The sequence below is a fragment of the Lepisosteus oculatus genome, chromosome 21, assembly GCF_040954835.1.
Source record: "Lepisosteus oculatus isolate fLepOcu1 chromosome 21, fLepOcu1.hap2, whole genome shotgun sequence".
Classification (NCBI taxonomy): Eukaryota; Metazoa; Chordata; class Actinopteri; order Semionotiformes; family Lepisosteidae; genus Lepisosteus; species Lepisosteus oculatus.
The window spans coordinates 16,211,475-16,231,513 of NC_090716.1; the positions used below are offsets into that span (position 1 = coordinate 16,211,475).

Genomic DNA, 20,039 nt, shown 5'->3' on the forward strand with positions numbered 1-20,039 from the left:
GTCAGCGGGGAGCTACCGGTGTGACAACAGACCAATTGCCTTCCAGACGCAGCCACGAGCAAAACTCAGCAGGCTCTCGCGCCCCGGTGTGTGACGTAAGTACACAGGACCTGACGTGCACGCATCATTCATGCAAACTGTGGATGCTCATATTAATAGAGCACAGCTGATGTTTGTAACAGTATTAGCTTGTTGTGCTCAGATTTGCGATGGTCTCTGGCAACATATTGTTCTGTTATTTTTGGCTCACTTTTCTGGACACTGTTTCTCCTTTATTTCAATCGTTTGATGTTCAATGAAACGCAAGAAACAAAATGTTCATTTTATTAGAGTTTATTTTACAATTATGATTTTAACACGGCTGCGCTATTCATTGGATTTATAGCATTATGCTTTACAGTTAGTTGCTTTAGTGTTGTAATTCGTCATAGAAGGCGTTATCTTCATCTGTTCATAATCTGTCACGACCTTGCTCAACGGATGTTTTTTTGTGCATGCATGTGTTTACGTGTATTGTTTTTGTGTTTGTTTTACATCTGCCGCTTTAAAAGAAATTGCCCCTTGGAGATAATAAAGACTCTATCCCAAAGACATTGGTCCCAACTCAACATGGGTTCGTCTGTTTGCGTACCCAGAGATGGTCCTGTGTCCCGTTTATGGTGTAGTTCTGCTGTAAGCTTCGTGTTTCCGTGTTTCTGGAGTAGAACAGGGCAGCTAGATACTTTCCAACACAGGATGGGCGAACACAGTGGTTTTCAAAACTATTTGCTTTTCGTAATGCCTCTCAAAAAGGATTTCAGTTTCGACAGAATGCCCAGAAAGACAAAACAAAATAAAGCATACTACGTTGTTACAGCAAGAAAATAAACATAAGTCTAATTACTTAGCCATCAGTGCAAAGAATTTAAAATACAACTGGTGAGTTGGGAGGGACTACCTGTACTCGGATTGAATCCTTACATTTCCGGGTTTAATATCTTGTCATTAACCGGTCCTCTGCATCATTGGTTTTCAGCCTGTGTGTGGAGGACCAGGTGTCCCGTTTTTTTTTTTTTAACGGAGCTTTTAATCAATCAGGCTAATTGATCTGTAGCTGCCTTTTTGGACAAGTTGTTTCCAGCTGGTAAGATTTTAGGGTTAATAAGTGGTATCGACCCTCAGATACTTTCCTAGTTCTTCACGTGCTCTTCCCCAGAAGTGCGGGATGTAAATAACCGAACCTCTCTGCAGGACATGGGGAGAATCATTTATTTTTTTGTGGTATGAGGACTGCATATAATGTAATTCCTCTTCCTGCAGAGAACTGTTAAGGAAGACAAAAACAGAGGACCCACTTAATATCCGAACTGATGATGTATGGATGAATGGGCTGCGTTCTTGTCTGCTAGATCTCCTTATGTGGACACAACTGCAGCCATAGCATTTGTGGAACGCAGAGCCGGGAAACTGGCTGAAGAGATATAATCCGGTAAAGCTTTTGAATTAAAGGCGGCACTTCGCCTCAGAAACTAAGAGCTCGGGCGGATCAAAAACCAGAGGGAGGCCGGGCAGGCGTTTTTAGCACCAGTGTCCTGCACAGAGAAGTTATTTATTCAGGTGTGGTTGTGCAGAACACCGAGGTCATAAACCTCCCTGTCACTAGGGGGCGCCCGGGGAGGCGGCGCTCACCCCCGAGTTCGTGATGTCCGGACGTTCTTGACTCGTCAGACGCCAGTGCAGAGAAGTGAGCACGGAATATTCTCGCTCCTGGCAGGTAAGACGGGTTTAAACCCACCAGTGCGGCGGCTGCTTGGGTTTGTAACGGTTCCCCAGAGAAAGGGGGGTGATCGGGGACCCCTGTACAGCAGTGGGAGGCCGCTTTGCTCAAGTGGTTCATTTCGGCGCAGTTCCGTGAAGTCACCGCCTTGTCTTGAGAAGTTCAGCAGTGCAGGCGTCTGCACCCAGGACAGGTCAAGCTGTCAAAGACTGTGGGTTTTTTAAATACACGCTTATGTGGCACATTTGTTTAATGTTCAGCGTAGTTATCCATAACTTGTTTCGCGTGTCTTGTTTTTCACGAGGGTTTTTTTTCCAGGACGAGCTAAGATGTCAGTGTTAGTAAATGTCCTTATTTTGTGCCTTTTCCATGGGGATTTCTTCAACTCTAGTAAGAGTGATACTCATTTCTACGCGACATAACTGTCGTCAAGCAGTTAGATTAGGGGTTTCTCTAAATGGTTTGGAAAGTGCTTCAGATGGGCGTTCAAGGACTTCCCCTCGGCTTGTTAGTTTTAATAAATTAGTCCTGTCACTCACTTCCCTCAAATGGCAAAAACGTGCCGCTTTAATCGTCGTTTTTCGTGTGTCTGCTTTCGATTGTATGGGGAATGATATGACGTCAACTTGTGTGTGTGTGTGCAGTAGCTACAGTACAGTGAGTGTGTTTGATCAAACAAACGGTGGGAGAAGTACTGGTTGCCAACCCATATTCTAGGGCTCGAACAGATCAGGTCAGACTTATATTAATTCATGGACGTGGAGTTAGCTAGGCGTGGGAATGTGTGATAGATTTCAACCTTTAGGATTACTGCCGAGAAAAACGGTCACTTGTGTAGGTCACACTTTATCTGTAGGAATAAAACGTTTATTACTGTAGTTGCGGCTATGTGTTATCAGCACGTACCACTCCCCTCTTCATTTCTTGAAAGCTTTCTGGTCCCCTCGATGACTTTAATGTTGGGTTTAAATGTACAGTGTCAGCTGCTTTACTTTTGCATCACCGTCTGAGACTGTTTCAGTGCGAGAAGCTCTGAACTGCTGCTTTTATACTCTTAAAGCAACTACATCTATTGGAAACGGTTACCAATTGAAAGCCACAAACATGGTGGTTGTAAATGAATGCAAGTTCGACTCTAGAAATTTACTTGTATTTTCTGTATTTTACTTTTTTTGTATATTATTGATCCAGGCATTGTATTTTCTAACTGCTTCTTCCAATTCTGTGTCCCGGGGAGACGGCAAGTCAATCCAAGCAAGCATCTGCCGCAAGGCAGGGTACACCCTGGATGGGACACCAGTCTCTTCCAGGGCAGACACACTCACTCGCGCCAGGGTCAGCTTTCCCTGAAGCCAGTTGACCTACAGTACCAGTAGGCTGTGGGAGCACAGCGCCTTGGGAGTTGAACTCGGGACCCCAGCGCTGTGAGGCAGTAATGCTCACCAGAGCTCCACCGTGTCACCCAGTTTTAACACATTTGAAAAAAATAATAATCCTCTTTAATCTTAAGTGTTTTAAAAGCCATATGACTTGCCGCGCACCTGCCATCCTGCAGTTACATCAGTGAGAGTGGCAGAGCTGCACCAATCGGTGCCGACTCCCCTGTAAGTCAGTGTGGAGATCGCCACATCCCGGAAGAGTGTGTCTTGGCTCCTTTTTCTCCTTGTGCGTCGCAGGATATGGAGTTGTGAGCCTGAATAAGCAATCGGTGGTTCCAATATATGAGCATAGGAAGTGCTAAAGTAAGCCAATATCAGATGCTGCACATATCCCTTGTCTCATCCTCTTTGTGTAAGATTGCAAGAGAAGAGCACAACCTGAGAAAAATGCTATTGCTTTTGCAGATCATCAGTACATTTTTTACAAAAATCTACATCTGTACACCCACTGATACATGCCATGTTTTGGCTTGGTGCAAGGGCTGTATTGGAAGTGAAATATGACTCCTAGTCAGATGTGGGAGAATTGAAAGGTAGTTCCCTTGTTCGATGGTAAATGTGAGGATGTTGTGGTTTTAAAATTGTTGATGCCTAAAACGTCTGTTATAGTTTTTCTTGGGCTTCACAAACCCTGTGCAGTGCACTTCATTCTCCTTTTGTGTAAGGAAGAGTCTGTAATGTCTCTTCTTCTTGTTGGTCCTGTAGGTCCACAGACTGTATTGGAAACAGCTTGTCGGCCCCAGAGGTAGAGAGACGGGACCCTGGCTGCTGGAGTGTCTGTAGGGCGGAGGTCCGTGCGATTACGGGCTGGAGAAATAGCCAGGCTACTTCAGTTTGAGAGCGGGAGAAGGACTCCCTTTCTTCAAGATTAAAAGCAGCCATTTATTTTGCTCTAGAAGCAATGTGGATGAAGCCAAGTAGTCGTGTTTGAAGAAAACGTACATTCCGTGCTTTAGTGAAAGAGAAAGGGAGTGGTGTAGCTCCGTCCCAAGTGGAAAATTTACGGGATTATGATTAAATTATGGAAGGCTTTCTCCATCAGATAGAAGGTGAAAGGAAGAAAATGAACACTGCTCCTTAAAGACCCCAGCACAGAGGGTGGAAATTTGTGACTTGGAGGGGAAAAACACCATGGTCAAACACTCACTCTTCTGGGAAGGCGTCCTGTAGACATTTGAGCCAGGAAGACTGCCACAGAGGGAATTCGGAGAGAGCGCCGTCTTCAAGGTGAGGGGGACTGGTGCGTGTCCGTGGATCTGTGTCAACTCTTCAAAACAAGAAACGGGTTGACAAGCACTTCCATGCCCATGTTACAAATACCGGCTTTCTACATTCATGTGATACACAAAGACACCTGATACAGCTGGGTTTTTTTTTCTGCATTCTGTTCTAATAATAATAATAATGATGATGATAATGTTGCTTTATTAACCCTATACAATTTCTTGTATTAGGAATTCGTCTTTTCGCATACCCCAGCTTGCTCTCCATGAGACACAGACGCACAGACAGGGAGAGAAGCTTGGGGTCAGAGTGCAGGATCTGCCATTGTACAGCGCCCCTGGAGCAGTTAGGGTTAAGGGCCTTGCTCAGGGGCCCAATGGAGTAGGATTCCGCTGCCGGCTGCGGGATTTGAACCGGCAACCTTCCAGTCACAGGCACAGATCCTTAGACAAAGAGCCACCGCTCCTCCCATGTTCTATATGTAATCGTATTGGGACTGTTTGATTTTAATATGGGCAGTTAATTTAATATTGATTTTAATGTTATTGTACATTTCCTGATTAATTTGTAGTATTTTTTCTCACCGATATCATCCCCAAGATTTCAGCAATGCAATGCCTGTGGTTGATCTGTAGGTGGCACTCTAACTGCAGAAACTCAAGTTGAAAAATTCTGAGCAGCAATTGTAACAGACCTTTTAACCTTAGGTCCTGGCCTTTAACATTTCAGTGCCCTGTGCTTTTTAGTGTTAGCTGGGAAACTGGCTAGACCACCTGCCATTTACGCTGTAGCTTAAGGGTGGTGTCCTTTAGCTGTTTTGTCATCATCACAGGTTTAGGAATTTGAAGCGAGTCCCTACAACTGCAGAAATAGGAATGGTTGGTCTTCATAATAAGAGGGTAACTTAAAAGGCATTTTGCCCTGGGGAAAAAATGAGTCCAATTTTCTGTGCTCCAGAAGAATTTGAGCTAGTGCTGCAAGTCAAAGTGAAAAATAACATTTGTCTGTTGCCAGATTTTCACTTTGAACTCATGCTTTTCATTATAAAGTTAATAGATAATTTCATTTCACAGGGCAGAGGCACAGACGGCACCTTTAAGAAAAATGTGAACACTGGTATTAGGTCACTTTGCTTTATGGGTAGTTTCCCGTAGCCTGTTTTTGAGCTAGCAGTGCTGTCTGTGGGGAGCTCGTACGTTCTCCAGTGTCCTCCCACAGTCCACGGACACGCTGGTGGGATAATGGGCGTCTGTGAGACATGTCGCGACCTGCTGGGACAGGGCCCTGGCTCCCCGTGGCGCTCCGTGTTGAAACCGGCCCGCGTGTCCCCCATTTCCGCTCCGCAGGGCTCGGCCATGAGCCAGTCGTGCTGCGAGCTGGAGAAGGACGGCGGTGGCGGGGCCTGCTGTGGGGCCGTGGTTCCGGCCTGCGCCGACAAGGGGGACGGCTGGGGCACCCTCAGCTCGCACGAGGCCGGCGCGCACACGCAGGGCTACGACGTGGAGTTCGACCCGCCCCTGGAGAGCAAGTACGAGTGCCCCATCTGCCTGATGGCCCTGCGGGAGGCCGTCCAGACGCCCTGCGGCCATCGCTTCTGCCGGGGCTGCATCGAGAAGTCCCTAAGGTGAGGCCCCCTGGGCCAGGGAATCCCCCTCTTCTGGGCTTCAGTCCTGTTGAGCTGCACCGCTGGTTTTATAGTTCTGGGTTGGGAAGAATCGGTACTGATGAAACCGTAAGGTGACCACAGTAATGTGTAAAACATCAAAAAAGAGACCAACTTTCCAGGTTTTCGCCACGTCATATTCTGCAATTCAGTGAGGCAGTGAAACGTCCAGTGAGGTGAAGCAGCCTTATTGCACTGTAAACAAGCAGGCAGTGGTTTTTGATTGTGAACAGTAGCACCTATCCACTTTCACAAAGTTCAGGATTTTGTGCTTAATGTGAAGAAAATTAACTTGTAAATTTTTTTCTATAATGTCAATGAATTTATTTTGTTACCAAGATCTCATCAGCAGTCTGAGAAATTGGGACTGCAATTCTGTTACTACCAAGACCTTTTACAAGCAGAACCCAGTTCACTGTTTTAATTTTTTTTAATGCAGCTTCCATACAGATATAGGTCTTCTAATAGTTTGTCAATCAGGAGTGTACAAAAGTTAGCATTTTTAATTTTCTTTATACAGCGGACTTCAACTTCTTAGATATAAAATGGACGCACAGTTGGCAACAAGGTGATCATTTCTAATTAAAACTGACAATTTATTCACAATTTATTTTACTTTTTATAAAATATGAGATAAATCAATTGTATCTAGCAATGAATCAGGTAAAATAACCAAGTTTTAAAAGGGGAGTCTTAAGAATAGATTTCCAACAGGCAGCAACAGTTCCAGAGAGGTGGAGCTTGAATAAAGGGGCAGCTGCTTCTTTTCTCTTGAATTAAACTGACCTTTGATGTGCGGGGAAAGGTCACGGCGCACATCCCTGTTTGCATGGAGACGGCGCAAGTCTAATTTCAGAAAAGTGTAATGGTTCCACTTGTAATTAGACTCTAAATGCACATTAAATGACCGTTGGAGTATCTCCAGCCTGTTACCTGGTTCAGGACCAGTGGGAAGGGCGAAGGCTGTGCTAGTTTCTCCCAAGGCGGTGGTCATGGGGCAGCACTATGAGCTGAGAGATGGTGAGAGGAAGCCTTCCCAATGGCAGTCCAGGGGCTGGACAGAGGAATTCAAGACCTCTCGGAAAGGAGGCTGTGCTGCTCTCCACTGCGGCGAGCGTGACTGGATAGAGGGGGGAATGGCTTTGATTCTCGCAGCGCTGGTGAATTCAGTGACACCATCTTTGTGCAAGGTGTGCTTAGTCAGCCTCCTACAGTTCGTGAGCTGTACTGATTCAGTATATTTTTGCATACTGTATATTCAAGACAATGCAGATTTTAAACAAGTCCCATTTTCAAAAATGGAAGTAGCATTTGAATCTTAACTCCTCAGTAAGTCCCTAATTACTTAATTATGATAGTGGCTGTGCTGTATATCAATGAAACCCTGACTAAAAAGATTTTTTGCAGTATTAATCACTTTGTGGTTAAAGCCACATTTTGGGGGGGCTGAAACAGGAATTTCTCACTTTCAAATTAAAAAAATAATTTCCCCAATGATCTATTATTCAGAAAGGACCTTACATTTTTCTTATTTAGAGTGAAGAAATTAATCCGTCTCTCAGTGCATATAATGTGACTGAATCTGCATATGTTGTGCTTCTTAGTGGGTGTATCATCCTGTAGATCTTCATCTATTCTGTTTTACAATCTTATTAATGTGTTCATATGTACTGGAGGCACTAGTACTAGGTTAATTTAAACAAATCTAACCTTGACTGGGGCAAAACTACCAAGAATTGTGCAGAGATGAGAAATCGTTAACTAGCTCATCAGCAGTGAGTAAGTATGCCAGGTTCAGCTGCTTTAGTTCCATGAACCTGACTTAGGAAACCATGTACTTAAACAAGTATAAATGTGAAGCTGAACACCTGGCACATGGTCATTACTAATTATTAACTAAAAGTAGAACAGCTCTCCAATCAAGCTAGTAGTCTAAGGTCCCATTAGCCTGATGTATAAGGAGTTGTACTGGGATGAGAACTGGAAGAGAATTCAGGCCAAATCCCTTGATTACTGCGCAGGGATCCCTCCAGTCACTCATTCTGTGGGTAGCTGTGTGGTTTTGGTCTACAGTGGCAGTGCTGGATACAGTGTTTCCCAGAAAAAAATCCACACCATAGCTGCAGTGGAAATGGAAACAGTGACTCTCAAGATAAAAAGTGGTTCTTCGAGTAGAATGGAAAGCAGCCCCTGGGGATGAGATGTCGCCAGTAAATAGCACTTAGCTTCTTAGCTTAGTAAGAAGGGCTTAAATGTAAATGAACTGTACAAACTTAACATGTTCAGTTTGAGTTCCTGCAATGTTGTTAGACTTGCGAAAAGCAAAATGTTTGGTTAGTTTAAAGGAAAGCAAAATTGGTAAATTATGTAACCAGGCTATCGACAGATTCAGGTGATTTGGCCGATTTGGGAGCGTTATAGAATGTGGTAAAATGAAGTGTTTAAACAATTTAGAAGGAAAAAATATGGAATGAAAATAGCTTATTGACTTGCTTTGGCTCATGGTGCATGTTCCAGGGTCGGCGTTGAAGTGGTGCCATTCAGGCCCCTTGGCGGTAATAATAATAATTGCTTACGCTTATATAGCGCTTTTCTGGACACTCCACTCAAAGCGCTTTACAGGTAATGGGGAGCCCCTCCACCACCACCAGTGTGCAGCCCCACCTGGATGATGTGACGGCAGCCATAGTGCGCCAGAAGGCTCCCCACACATCAGCTATCAGTGGGGAGGAGAGCAGAGTAATGTTGCCAATTCATAGAAGGGGATTATTAGGAGGCCATGATTGGTAAGGGCCAATGGGATATTTTGGCCAGGACGCCGGGGTGTAATGAAAATGCTTGTCTCCAGGTGGCGCTCTTTTCCCTGAGGCCCCAGTGCTCTGTTTCTACAGGGATGCAGGGCAGAAGTGTCCCGTGGACAATGAGGTCCTTACCGAGGACCAGCTGTTCCCAGACAACTTTGCCAAGCGGGAGATCCTGTCCCTCACCGTGCGCTGCCCCAACCAGGGCTGCAGCCAGAAGATGGAGCTGCGTCACCTCGAGGTAGGGCTCGACTGCAGCAGGCGGCTTCGTTCCCTTCTGCTTCCTGTCTGGGGGTTTTCGGGGGGTTTCCATTCTGCTGTCTCGTATAAGAGCCTTTAAGTCGCTGTGAATCAAAATCCTTTTTATTGGGTAGAGAACGAAGACCCTAGTCGGCTTAATTCGTCTGCATCCTCAGTTCAAATATTAAATCAACTACACAGCCGTTTTTCAGATCCTCTTTGCTTTGTCCTCCTGTTGTTCGAGGATGTAAAGTTGTATTATAACAAGCTGAACAGATTATTAAACTACCCTAGGCACTAGCCTATGAACCCCAACTCAAAGAGCTTCTCATGTTTCACGTTTAAAATGTTTCTTTACAAATGCAGTCGATAGGATAAAGGCGAAGACAAATGTTAGCTGCTAAAATGACTGGATTTCTTTAGTCTTTTAGCTGCTTTTGGAGCAGTGAGACCTATAGTTGCTTTAACTTTAGGCATGTTGGAGGTAGGAGGCGTTATTTATTAAACCTGCTATCCTTTGAGTTGCCGAAGCAGCGAAAGAGGCTTTCTTGCAAGCAGATTTTGTCTCAAGCTGCGCTTTCTTTTTAATGTGCTACTGGCGCTTTTAAACTTCAAGCTGTTTTTTCAAGAGTTACAAGAAGTCTCAGCATATTTCAGTCATGGCTGTTCAAACCACAATCATGAAAGAATGCATTTGTGTAGTGTCTGTTGGGTGACTGTCAGCAAATTTACATAATGTGTTAACCTTCAGACATTTCTGTAGGTGATTTGGCATTTCAGCATGAGGTTATGGCAGAAGATAATGTAACCAAAGGTAATAAACTGCACAGTAACAGGGAAGCCAAGTTGCCTGGTAAACTTTGACTGGCATTGTGGGTTCAGTGCCGTGCCATTCATGTATATATTCATATTCCAAATAACACTTTTGTATTCAAATTCGTTATGACGAAACTGAACACTGTAATATGTGAGGAGGTTGAGGGTTAGCAAAACCACAACTAAGATATGTAAAGAATCTAAATATGCTGGCTGCATAAATGTTCAACTGTGTGTTGCTGTATGGAATCACCTTTAGCACTAATTACTTCTGTCAGTATTTCTGTATAGGTCTCTAATTAAAGATTTGCATTAGTGACATTTTGCCCTTTTTTTTTCTGCCAGTTCTGAGAAGTTTGTTGGTTACTGTGTCAAGATGGCAATCATTAAGCCTCATCATAAAGTTTGTATTGGATTCAAGTCAGGACTGTGACTGGACCACTCAAATATATTCACTCTCTTGTCAAAGTTGGGAATGCAAGATACTACAGTATTTAGACACATTTGTCACTTTATTGAATCTGAAAATTGCCCATGTACTAAAGTTTTTGTTTACCAAACTGTCATGTGGTGGTGACTTTCTCTGTTTTTTACTGCTGAGCATTCCTGGTTTTGTCCATTATGTGCTTTGTCTATGAAGGGCACAAAGCAACAGTTTGTTTTTATTGTTATTATGAACTTCTTCTTTTATGTTTGTTGCTGACAGGTATTGCTTAAAATGGAAAAATGTTTAAATCTGTTAACTGCACAGTCTGCTGTGGTTTCAAGTAGATTCAATTAATTTGCTTTTTATTGATTATAGGATCATCAATAGCCTGAAGACTTCACTGTGCATTTTCAAATTTGTCTGTCGGTCATGTCTTGCGGAAAGGTGGAACTGTGTGAAACTTATTGTTCCTTTAGAATACAGTACTCTATTTAAGATTGCTGCTATAATTAGGGCACAGCGAACAGCTGCCTCAGGACCCTAAGCCCCTCAAGGTGAGACATCTGTAAATTCTCCAATTCAGGGTAGCAGGGGATCGGAGTCTATCCCAGAAGCAATGGGTGCCAGGATGTTACACCCTGGATGGGACGCCAGTCCGCCACAGAGCACACACATAATAAAATATACTAGAGGTTTTACTCCTGTAGGTGCTACATGATCACCAGTAATTGAGCATCACATAGAAAATGTGTGAAATAGGTATACTGTAGACGTGATTTAGTTGAGGTTATCATGTTGTGCTTTATCAAAAAAGTGACAAATGTGACTCAAAAATTGTGACAGCTGCACATTTTACTTGGTGCATGTCCATTTGAAGCGTCCACACTGTTTTTTAAAGGACAAACTCAAATCTTGAGGAATGTTTTATGGAGAAAGTGTTGAAAAGGTTAACTTTGAATCCCACAGTTCCCTCTTGCCTGGAAACCGCCGGGCGCGTTGGCAGTTGTGGGAAGGGGGGGGCGAGCAGGCGCTGCCCTGGCGCCCCAGTTCTCTGCCCGGCGGTCTGACCGTCTCCGCTGTTCCTGTGCCCATCTCCGCAGGCTCACGTGGCGGAGTGCGTGTTTGCCATGGTGGTCTGTGTGTTGTGCCACATGTCAGTGTGCAAGAGCTACCTGGGGCAGCATGAGGCCCAGGAGTGCCCACGTCGGCTCGTCCCCTGCATGAACTGCGCCTGCCCGGTGGTGTTTGAGGAGAGCAAGGTGAGTGCTGCACTGTGCCAGGGATGGAGGTATTGTGAAAATGATTCGTTACTGCACTTAATGCATGGTGGGAAATTTGGCCAGAAGACCAGGATTACACCCCTACTGTTTTCAAGCAGCCCTGGGATTTTAATGACTATGGAGAGTCAGGTTTTCCATCTCATCGGAAGGATGGAGAAATGTTTGAAGTATAGTGTCCTCGTCACTATACTGGGGCATTAGGACCCACACAGATCGCAGGATGAGCTCCCCCTACTGGCCCCACTAACACCTCTTCCAGCAGCAACCTTAGTTTTTCGCAGGAGGTCTCCCATCCAGGTACTGGCCAGGCTCACACCTGCTGAGCTCCAGTAGGCTGCCAGTGGTGAGCTGAAGCTTGACGCAGCTGAAAGTGAAAGATTGATGTGGTGAAGGTGTGCTCGTATGCAGTGGAGAGGGGAGAGGCAGGTCTGCCTTGTGAGCAGTGGTGCAGAAAGCACAGTGAGCCGTCTGCCATTCGGGATGAGACGCCTAGTGAAAACGGGCTCCATGTCACCCTGAGGGAAGTCTGAAAAGGGGCTGGCGAGCCGATACAGCGACTGTGAGTAGGACGGAAAAGAGGAGAGAAACGTCCCTTGAGTAGAGAAAAAGAACATTGAAGATAGCGGGGAAGAGATCCCTGCTCATCAGGGCTCTGTGAAGACAGGCTTGAGGCGCAGCTCACTGCAGTTGGTGCTGTAGCTCAACTAAATGTCAGAGCACTGAGCTTGAAACAGTCCACTCCTGGAGCAGATAATTGAATTATTGGTCACCTGATTGAAGGAGAGGCTTTCAGGAAACGGGTCCTGTCTGCATCCACTGCTGCTGGCGAAATAGACCACCAGATGGTTCCTGGAAGGTTCTCATGAAGTCTTCCTCATGCGCAAGGCTGGAGAGTTTGTCCTAGATGACCACATCTTTCAGTAAAGTGTGTCCGACTTTCTGTCCCAAATATTATTTTAGTAGCCCCTGGGTCATTGTATCAGGTTTGCTTTCATAGGTTCTTTAAAATTTTCTTGACAGATCAAATATACAGTACTCACTGACATGCAATACTTGTAGACGTATAAAGCTCTTGGGCAATTTCAAATTAAACACTCCTGCGGTGTGTGTCTGAAATTCACGAAATGTAGTGTAATTGCAGTGTTTACTTTCTTGAACTGCTTTTTCTTTTACAGTATCATGAGCAGGAGTGTCCTCTAGCAAATGTAGTGTGTGATTACTGCACTATGGAGCTGATCAGAGACCAGGTAGGTGTGAAGAGATTCCACTCAGTGCTCGTCATTTCACTACCTCCTGATTTTTTTTTTTTTTAAATCCTGGAGGCACCAGGTATCTACTCTGAAAACTGAAGGTCCTTTTAGTACATCTCAAGGTCTATATCATTTTGGGAATTGTCTTAAGAGACAGTGGGCTGAGTTCATAATTATTACAACAGTAGCATTAAGACCAATTAGAAGGGTGAGTGGTTCTGCTACGCATTCTTGTTTTTTAAATCCTTAAGTTAATTTGTCTTCTCTGGCACTGATTTGTGATTTGTCTTCAAGTACAAGTAAGATCCATAGTTCACTGACAAAAGCAGATGTTTCAGTCAGTGGATTCTGATGCACTGACAGCATGTTATTTGCCCTTCAGCTGCAGTATCACTGTGATATGGATTGCCCTAGAGCTCCGGTGGCCTGTACGTTCAGCCCCTTTGGGTGTCCAGAAAAGGTGAGCTCCGCAATCTGGCGTCTCCTGGAGATAACCACGAGTGCTTCTCTGCTTCTGAAGCTGCGCTAGAAAGGGACGAGACAAACCAGGCTCTCCCCGTTATGCAGACGTGGTTTTAACACGGCAACGTGCTGCTGTTTTGCAGATGCAGCGCAGCGACCTGGCCCAGCACATGCAGGAGTTCACCCAGATGCACATGCGCTACATGGCCGATTCCCTGCGCAGCCTCAGCCTGAGCGGCAGCCTGCTGCCCGCTTCGGAGATGCCCGACGCCAACTTCTGCCCCAGCCGGCCCGTGCCCGGCCCCCTGCCGCTCCGGGAGCCCTTGGCGGGGGCGGCCGTGGCTGCGCCGGCCTCCTCGCTGCACTGCGGCTGCTCCGGGTCGCTCCAGCACCTGCGCGAGACCATTCAGCAGCTGGAGGCGCGGCTCGTGCGGCAGGACCACCAGCTGCGGGAGCTGAGCATCCGCACGGAGACGCAGAGCGGGCAGGTGGGCGAACTGAAGAGGCAGGTGCGCTCGCTGGAGGAGAGCGCGCGGGAGCTGGAGGCACAGCAGTGCAACGGCATCTACGTGTGGAAGGTGGAGAACTTCTCCGTCTACCAGCGCAGCCAGGAGGCCGGCCAGCCCGTCGTGATCCACAGCCCGGGCTTCTACACGGGCCGGCCCGGCTACAAGCTGTGCCTGCGCCTCCACCTCCAGACCCCCAGCGCCCCGCGCTGCGCCAACTACATCTCCCTCTTCGTGCACACCATGCAAGGCCAATACGACAGCCAGCTCTCCTGGCCCTTCCAGGGCACCATCCGCCTCGCCATCCTGGACCAGGCGGACGGTAACCACCACACGGAGGTGATGGAGACGAAGCCGGACCTCCTGGCCTTCCAGCGCCCCACCATTCAGCGCAACCCCAAGGGCTTCGGCTACGTCACCTTCATGCACCTGAGCGCCCTGCGGCAGAAGGACTACCTGCGGGACGACACCCTACTGGTGCGCTGCGAGGTCACGCCCCGCTTCGACGTGAGCTGCATCCGGAGAGAGGGTTTCCAGCCCAGGGGCCCCGAGCCCTCGGTGTAATGCCCCGCAGGGGTTCCAGGGGCCGCCGAGATGGCTGAGGGTACGGTGTCGGCAGAGGACACGCCAACGCAGCACGAGAGACTGCCTGCAGCACGGCAGTGGCTTTGATGACGAAACATGCCTCGCAGAGCAGCGTTTCCGAGAGGCGGATAAAAACATACATGTTGTAGAACAAGCTTAGACTGAGCGCTGAATTGAGTTGTCTTTTTTTAAATTAACTGATCCCCTTGCAATGTCTGAAATAAAATCGACTTGGTTATTTCTCTGTGAGATGATAAGGTAGCATTCTCTAAAAGAAGAGTTAAGAATGGAGGGAGCTGACGGGATTATGACAGTGCAGCTCTCTGCACTAACTGCTAGACGATAACTTCCCTAGACAAGCTCTTTGGGTCCTAGAAAGAGACCTGTAAACAGATGGTTCCTGTTACTTGTAACCAGTGTGCTGCTGGATTCCCTACAGACGCCTGGAGCTCAGCCTCTGGAATTCAGATCTCAGAACCTGGAAACCGATACTCTATCTTAAAATCCTCCGTGTAGCACAAGGACTGAATGTTTGAGAAAGTATTTTTTTAATTTATTTTTACCTCCACTATTCTTGTGCCTGGCAAAGGGGCTGAAACTAGAAATACAGAAGAAATGTAATTCTTTCCCAGGGGACCTGGAGTTATTGGAACCCCCTTCTTAAATCCAAATCATCAGAGGATGCTAACAACTGGCCTATCTGTAGCCCTGGCTAGGCCCTGCCCAGTCCTGCTGCAGGAGGGTCTCCTCGCTGGCAGTGCTGGCTCGGACGCATGCCAAGGGGGGGCAGGTTGGTGAGATTCGGGCGAAGGTCTGATGCCTGGTTATCCTATCCGTGATGAATTTGTACACGAGTCACAGGACTGTTTCTCATTTCTACTGTATATGACCTGTTTTGTCTAAGCTGTGGCAGTCAGATCTGAACTCTGTATAACATCTCCATTTTCGATCTAAATTTATTTCCCCGGGAACACCTTATCCAAATCTTGCTCAACAAGACTCTCAATATTCTGCTTAATGCACTTTCAGAAGACTTGTGATCAAAAAGGGACGATAAACACTTCAGCATTTATACAAAGCATATTTTTTATTCACCAGGTTGTTGTAAGCATATAAGAATTTGGGAATTTTTTTTTTTTCTATGAAGCTACGAAGGGAAGAAGTAATGAGTTTCAAATTTGGGTTTAGGAGCTCAGCAAGCATCATTCAAGATGAGTGAAGTTGACACCAGGTTGGTTTCTAAATGCTTGTTCAATACCCATGAGTGGAGATTAATAGAAGGTAATGGGTAGCTGAGGCAGTGTTTTATTTAATCTGTGGTGTACTTTATAAATCAAGTGTTTGTCATTTTTCACATGCTTCAAATGGCATTTTAGAATTCGTAACTGACCATGGAGGAAAACTCACTGAATGCATTTTGCAAGTAGGATATGAATTTCAATATTTAGATGCCAATTTAGCCGACATACTTTATTAATGTGTTGTTACATAAAACCTTAAACCAGTGAGATTAAAATATCACCAGTATTAAGGCCTTGGATACTGTGTAGCTGGCTTCTCCTTTCTTTTTTTACATTGCAGTTGTCTGTGCTGCTGAATAATTTGTTGTAGGAAAAGTTGGAAAATGTTGAATTTGCCATGTGAAACTCCAGATTACTGGCTAAGTGTCATACTGTATGTAGAGAAAACATGACCCAAAATGTTTGAAGAAAGACCTTGATGTAGTAAGAGAGCGAGACCAAAGAGGGGTTGCTTGTGATCTGGAAGTTCGCAAATGAGAAAAAATTGACGAGAAGAGAAACGTGAATGATTTATTCACCACTGATTCGTAGTTGTAAATCAAACCAATTATGAATGTAGATGTGAATGACTTTCCTTCACCTTGTTGCTCTGACTACACTGGCAGATTCTTTTATAGTGATCTAGCAGCTATACTGTACATTTGGTCTTACAGCTGCAGTATGCAGTTCTCTTCACCTTTAGCCTTGCTGCACATCTCAGTGATGGTTATCTGTCCTAATTTCTATAATAAATGTAGCGTATTCCAATGCTTCATATGCAGAATTCTCGTGCATATTGTATTGTTTGTACATGAATTATATAATACAGCAGGTTTAGGCCGAGTCCACAATGGAACAAGGAGTTGGTTACACTGCACTGTGACCAATTTCTTTTTATTCAATCTAGAAATACTGCATTTCTCATTTGTATAGCGGTTCTGTAATGGATTTCAATACCTTTGGTGTTGGTACAGTATATGTATTTGGCCATCTTAAGGATTAATAATTCCATCATTGAAAGCAAGACAAAAGAATTCAAATATAACTGAAACAGGCTGTTATTCTCAAGGGTCTAGAATTGTTCTTATAAATCTGTGTTGTGGTTTTGTGTTCCACCAGACAGCTGGCTGTATTTTGTATCTGCTGCTGTTCTACTGTTGTCTGTCAGTGTAACCTGAGCTGTGATAAAATACACCATATATGTTCTCTTCAGGATGACTAGCCATACATCCTAAGGCTTTCCCCCATTTTCTCAGTGGTAGAGATTCAGTTTTCTGTGACTGAAGTGACGTTATTCTGTTACCCTTAACTGCACCCCAGTTTAATGTCAGGTGGATATCTGAAGCTCAATCAACGCAGTCCTTTTTCCAAGGTAAAATGTTAGCTGGGTTATATGCAGTAAAGGGTCAATATCTGAGCCCGAAGCTCTGCGGTCAGATGTGTAGTTGCTTGAAACAGTAGGAAACAGGGATCCTCCGCTCCAGGCCTTAAGTGCTTCAGGGTTATCAGGATCACATTTCAAGCCATAGTGCTAAACCACAGATTAAATAAGACATTTTCCTTACTGGATCGGTTTCCTTGAGTCTATAGTTACTAGTCTAGTTTCTTGAAAGGGTCCTATCATGCGCTAGATTATGACCCTGACGGACTAAAGCTGAGGATCCCTGGAGCGTTATACATTTCAAGCCCAATAGCTAAGTTACTGAGACAAACGGTCGATCTGCTGGTCAGAATAAGTAGATGTTGCATGTTTTATTAGGCAGGGTGCTTTCAGATTTTTCACCAGTCGGTTTCCCGTTGCGTTCTCATCTCCATTATATTGGTTAACAGTTAAGCTGGCCGCCTCTGTATTGGAAAGGGTTCAGAAGTGAATGAATGGAAATAATTTGAACCTGCTGAGCTACTAGCAGATCAACCAATCTGTTGAGGAAGAGCATGGTTTTCACTAGGGCCTCGTCTGTCACAAACACTAACATTTAGGAGCATCATGCTGTTGACGGCTTCACAGCCTAGTGAGTGCTGACTAGATAAGGAATATGGTGAAAACAGGCATTTCTTTCCGAGAGCCTAACAATAGCCTGTTTCTGTGGCAAAACTGAATGCAGTACAACTTGTTTTTCGCTGACATTTTATAGACCTGTGGGTACAAGGATTTAAGAGGAGATTTATATCATGAATCAACTGAAGGGAACCCTCTTTCGTTCTTATCGGCATTTGCAGGGTATGTTTGTTGCGAAGCTCCCAACGGCTCTGAAAGAGGAAGGGAGAATCTGAGATGGATCCTCTACTCATTACTGAAAAGTAATTTATTTGTTCATATGAGATTTGGGGGGGTGTTCTGGCAAGGCAACCACAGGCACTTTGCCAACCTGTGATGTGTATCCCAAGAAATGATAGTGACACCTGTTGCTACTTCAGTGGAATCTTGCAGCTGGAGAATAAAAGCATCCCCATACCTGCTATTGACCAGCACATCTTGTTTAGATGCTGGAGGTCATTATCCCTTCCTCCCTAGTAGTATTGCTTGGTGCTGCTGAGCTGTCTTCACCTGGTTGGTTCAGATTATCGGATCCTGTTGTTCATGCAGGCAAGCAGATAAAAAAACATGAACCCAGTAATCTCTCTCACTACCTGTCCATTAACCCTGTCAGTTTCCAAGTCATGGGATTTTACCTGCATCTTCTCATGTGACTGTAGATCACTGGGGGGGAGTGTGAAAAGGGTGCACAAAAATCAATTCACTTTGCTAAACAAGCCTGTGGTTGACAGACCAGGGAGCCAAACGTATCAAACCTGTGGCTCTCGCAGTGTGAAATCATCCTCATTCGTGAGAGCTGGAGATCTGATCTATGGAGTCAGTCTATTGAAACTGGGGAGGGAGGGGGATTACCATTCAGAGCAGATTTACTGCCCTCTGCACAGACAGGCTCTGGTGCTGCTGCGTGGGGATATTGGGGTTTGATGTGGACTGTAGTCTGCCCTGCACTGGGCTGGCACTGGATCAGGGCGTGTCCTGCACTAGACTGGCGTTCCACCCCGAGTGAAGTGCTGCCCTGTGCGCACTCCTTTGACATGGCCCCTCCCAGGAATGTGCAGCTTCTGCTTGTAACACTTGACAGCTCTGAGGCTCCGTGTCACATTCATATCACATAGCAGGTCACATGGTGCGTTCTTGCATTTCTTTGTAATCATTGAATGTATATTTGTCAGCTTCAGTTACCTTGCTGTACTAAAGTGAATAAAGCTGCTGGATTTGGTATGTACATGTCTGACGGTGTTTCTTTTTGGTCTTGGAACACAAAAATGACCAATTTGCCCAATTTCAATTTCTGTTTTTGTTCATGGACACCTAACATTAGTTTGCTGCCTATTCTGGTCTATGTTTATCAGTTTCCTAGCAGGTCCCATACAATGTTAGTATTTGAAATACTAAGTGAAGGAGTTGGCATTCTGGTCAGGTGTAAATGATTTATCTTTTAGACATTATTTTCTTGACAGGAAATAAAGATACTTCTGGTGCCATCTTTCACTAGCAGGAAAAGTGTCAGGAAGGAAGTGCAGACCTCGATCGTGTTTGATCGAGCAGGGACTGTTAGTAGAGCTGGTATCCGGACTCCCATTGCTAGAGTAGTCTGTCTCAATGAACAACTCCAGACTGATCAGGAATTTTACAATGATTACTAGAGGTGTAAAAAAGGGATGGATCCAAAATTCTCTCATATCCAGCAGAATAAAGGAGGGATCTGTTCTGGAACGGTCTTGTTCAGCACTGTACAGACCTATTTAAGGACCCGTACGGAGTATTTTACAATATTGCCCTGTCATTGAAAAATGTTACTAGCCTCTTGGCATTCCCTCAGAAGGTTACACAGGTTTTGTCACTGCTAGGATTTCCTACCTAGAATGATCCTTCTACCTTTGTCGTCCTGCTTGAGGAAGAAATGTTCCAATAGAAAATGTTAAAAAATAAAAACTTGAAAATGCTACTTCAGGAAAGCTCTATGTGGTGATGTGGCAGAATGTGCCAATATCCCAGGTATATGAACAGATGATGGCAAACCTCTTGCCCAGGGAACTGAAACTCAGTAAGGTCTCTTGCACAGTTCAGAACACATGGGTTTTGGGAAGTGACCCACCTACAAATTCTTTTTCAGCTGACGCATAAGAACAAGATGTTTGTGACGGCAATAAATGGAGGAAAACAGCTGAAAACATGTAGCATCAGCCAAGAAAATGAGTCCAAAGCAGAGCAAAGAACGTCCAACACTGAGGACAAACCATTATGTAACATCCAGTATGAGGGACAACAT

The 20,039-nt window shown here is 45.2% G+C and overlaps 1 protein-coding gene across 4 annotated transcripts; it reads left to right on the forward strand.

Moving 5' to 3' along the window:
• The first annotated feature begins 8 nt into the window (after positions 1 to 8).
• traf6 (TNF receptor-associated factor 6) lies at positions 9 to 18,992 on the forward strand. Of its 4 annotated transcripts, XM_015338112.2 has the most exons (9): positions 9 to 95; positions 1,300 to 1,468; positions 3,901 to 4,422; positions 5,766 to 6,043; positions 8,974 to 9,124; positions 11,467 to 11,625; positions 12,822 to 12,893; positions 13,279 to 13,356; positions 13,502 to 18,992. In XM_015338112.2, exons 4-9 carry the CDS (start codon positions 5,775 to 5,777, stop codon positions 14,426 to 14,428), a joined length of 1,656 nt encoding a protein of 551 aa, XP_015193598.1. In that variant the 5' UTR covers positions 9 to 95; positions 1,300 to 1,468; positions 3,901 to 4,422; positions 5,766 to 5,774; the 3' UTR covers positions 14,429 to 18,992. The 4 variants fall into 4 exon arrangements, with proteins under 4 accessions (XP_015193598.1, XP_015193597.1, XP_015193596.1 ...); XM_015338111.2 differs by lacking the exon at positions 1,300 to 1,468; XM_015338110.2 differs by lacking the exons at positions 9 to 95; positions 1,300 to 1,468 and adding an exon at positions 1,488 to 1,753.
• Positions 18,993 to 20,039: the final 1,047 nt, after the last annotated feature.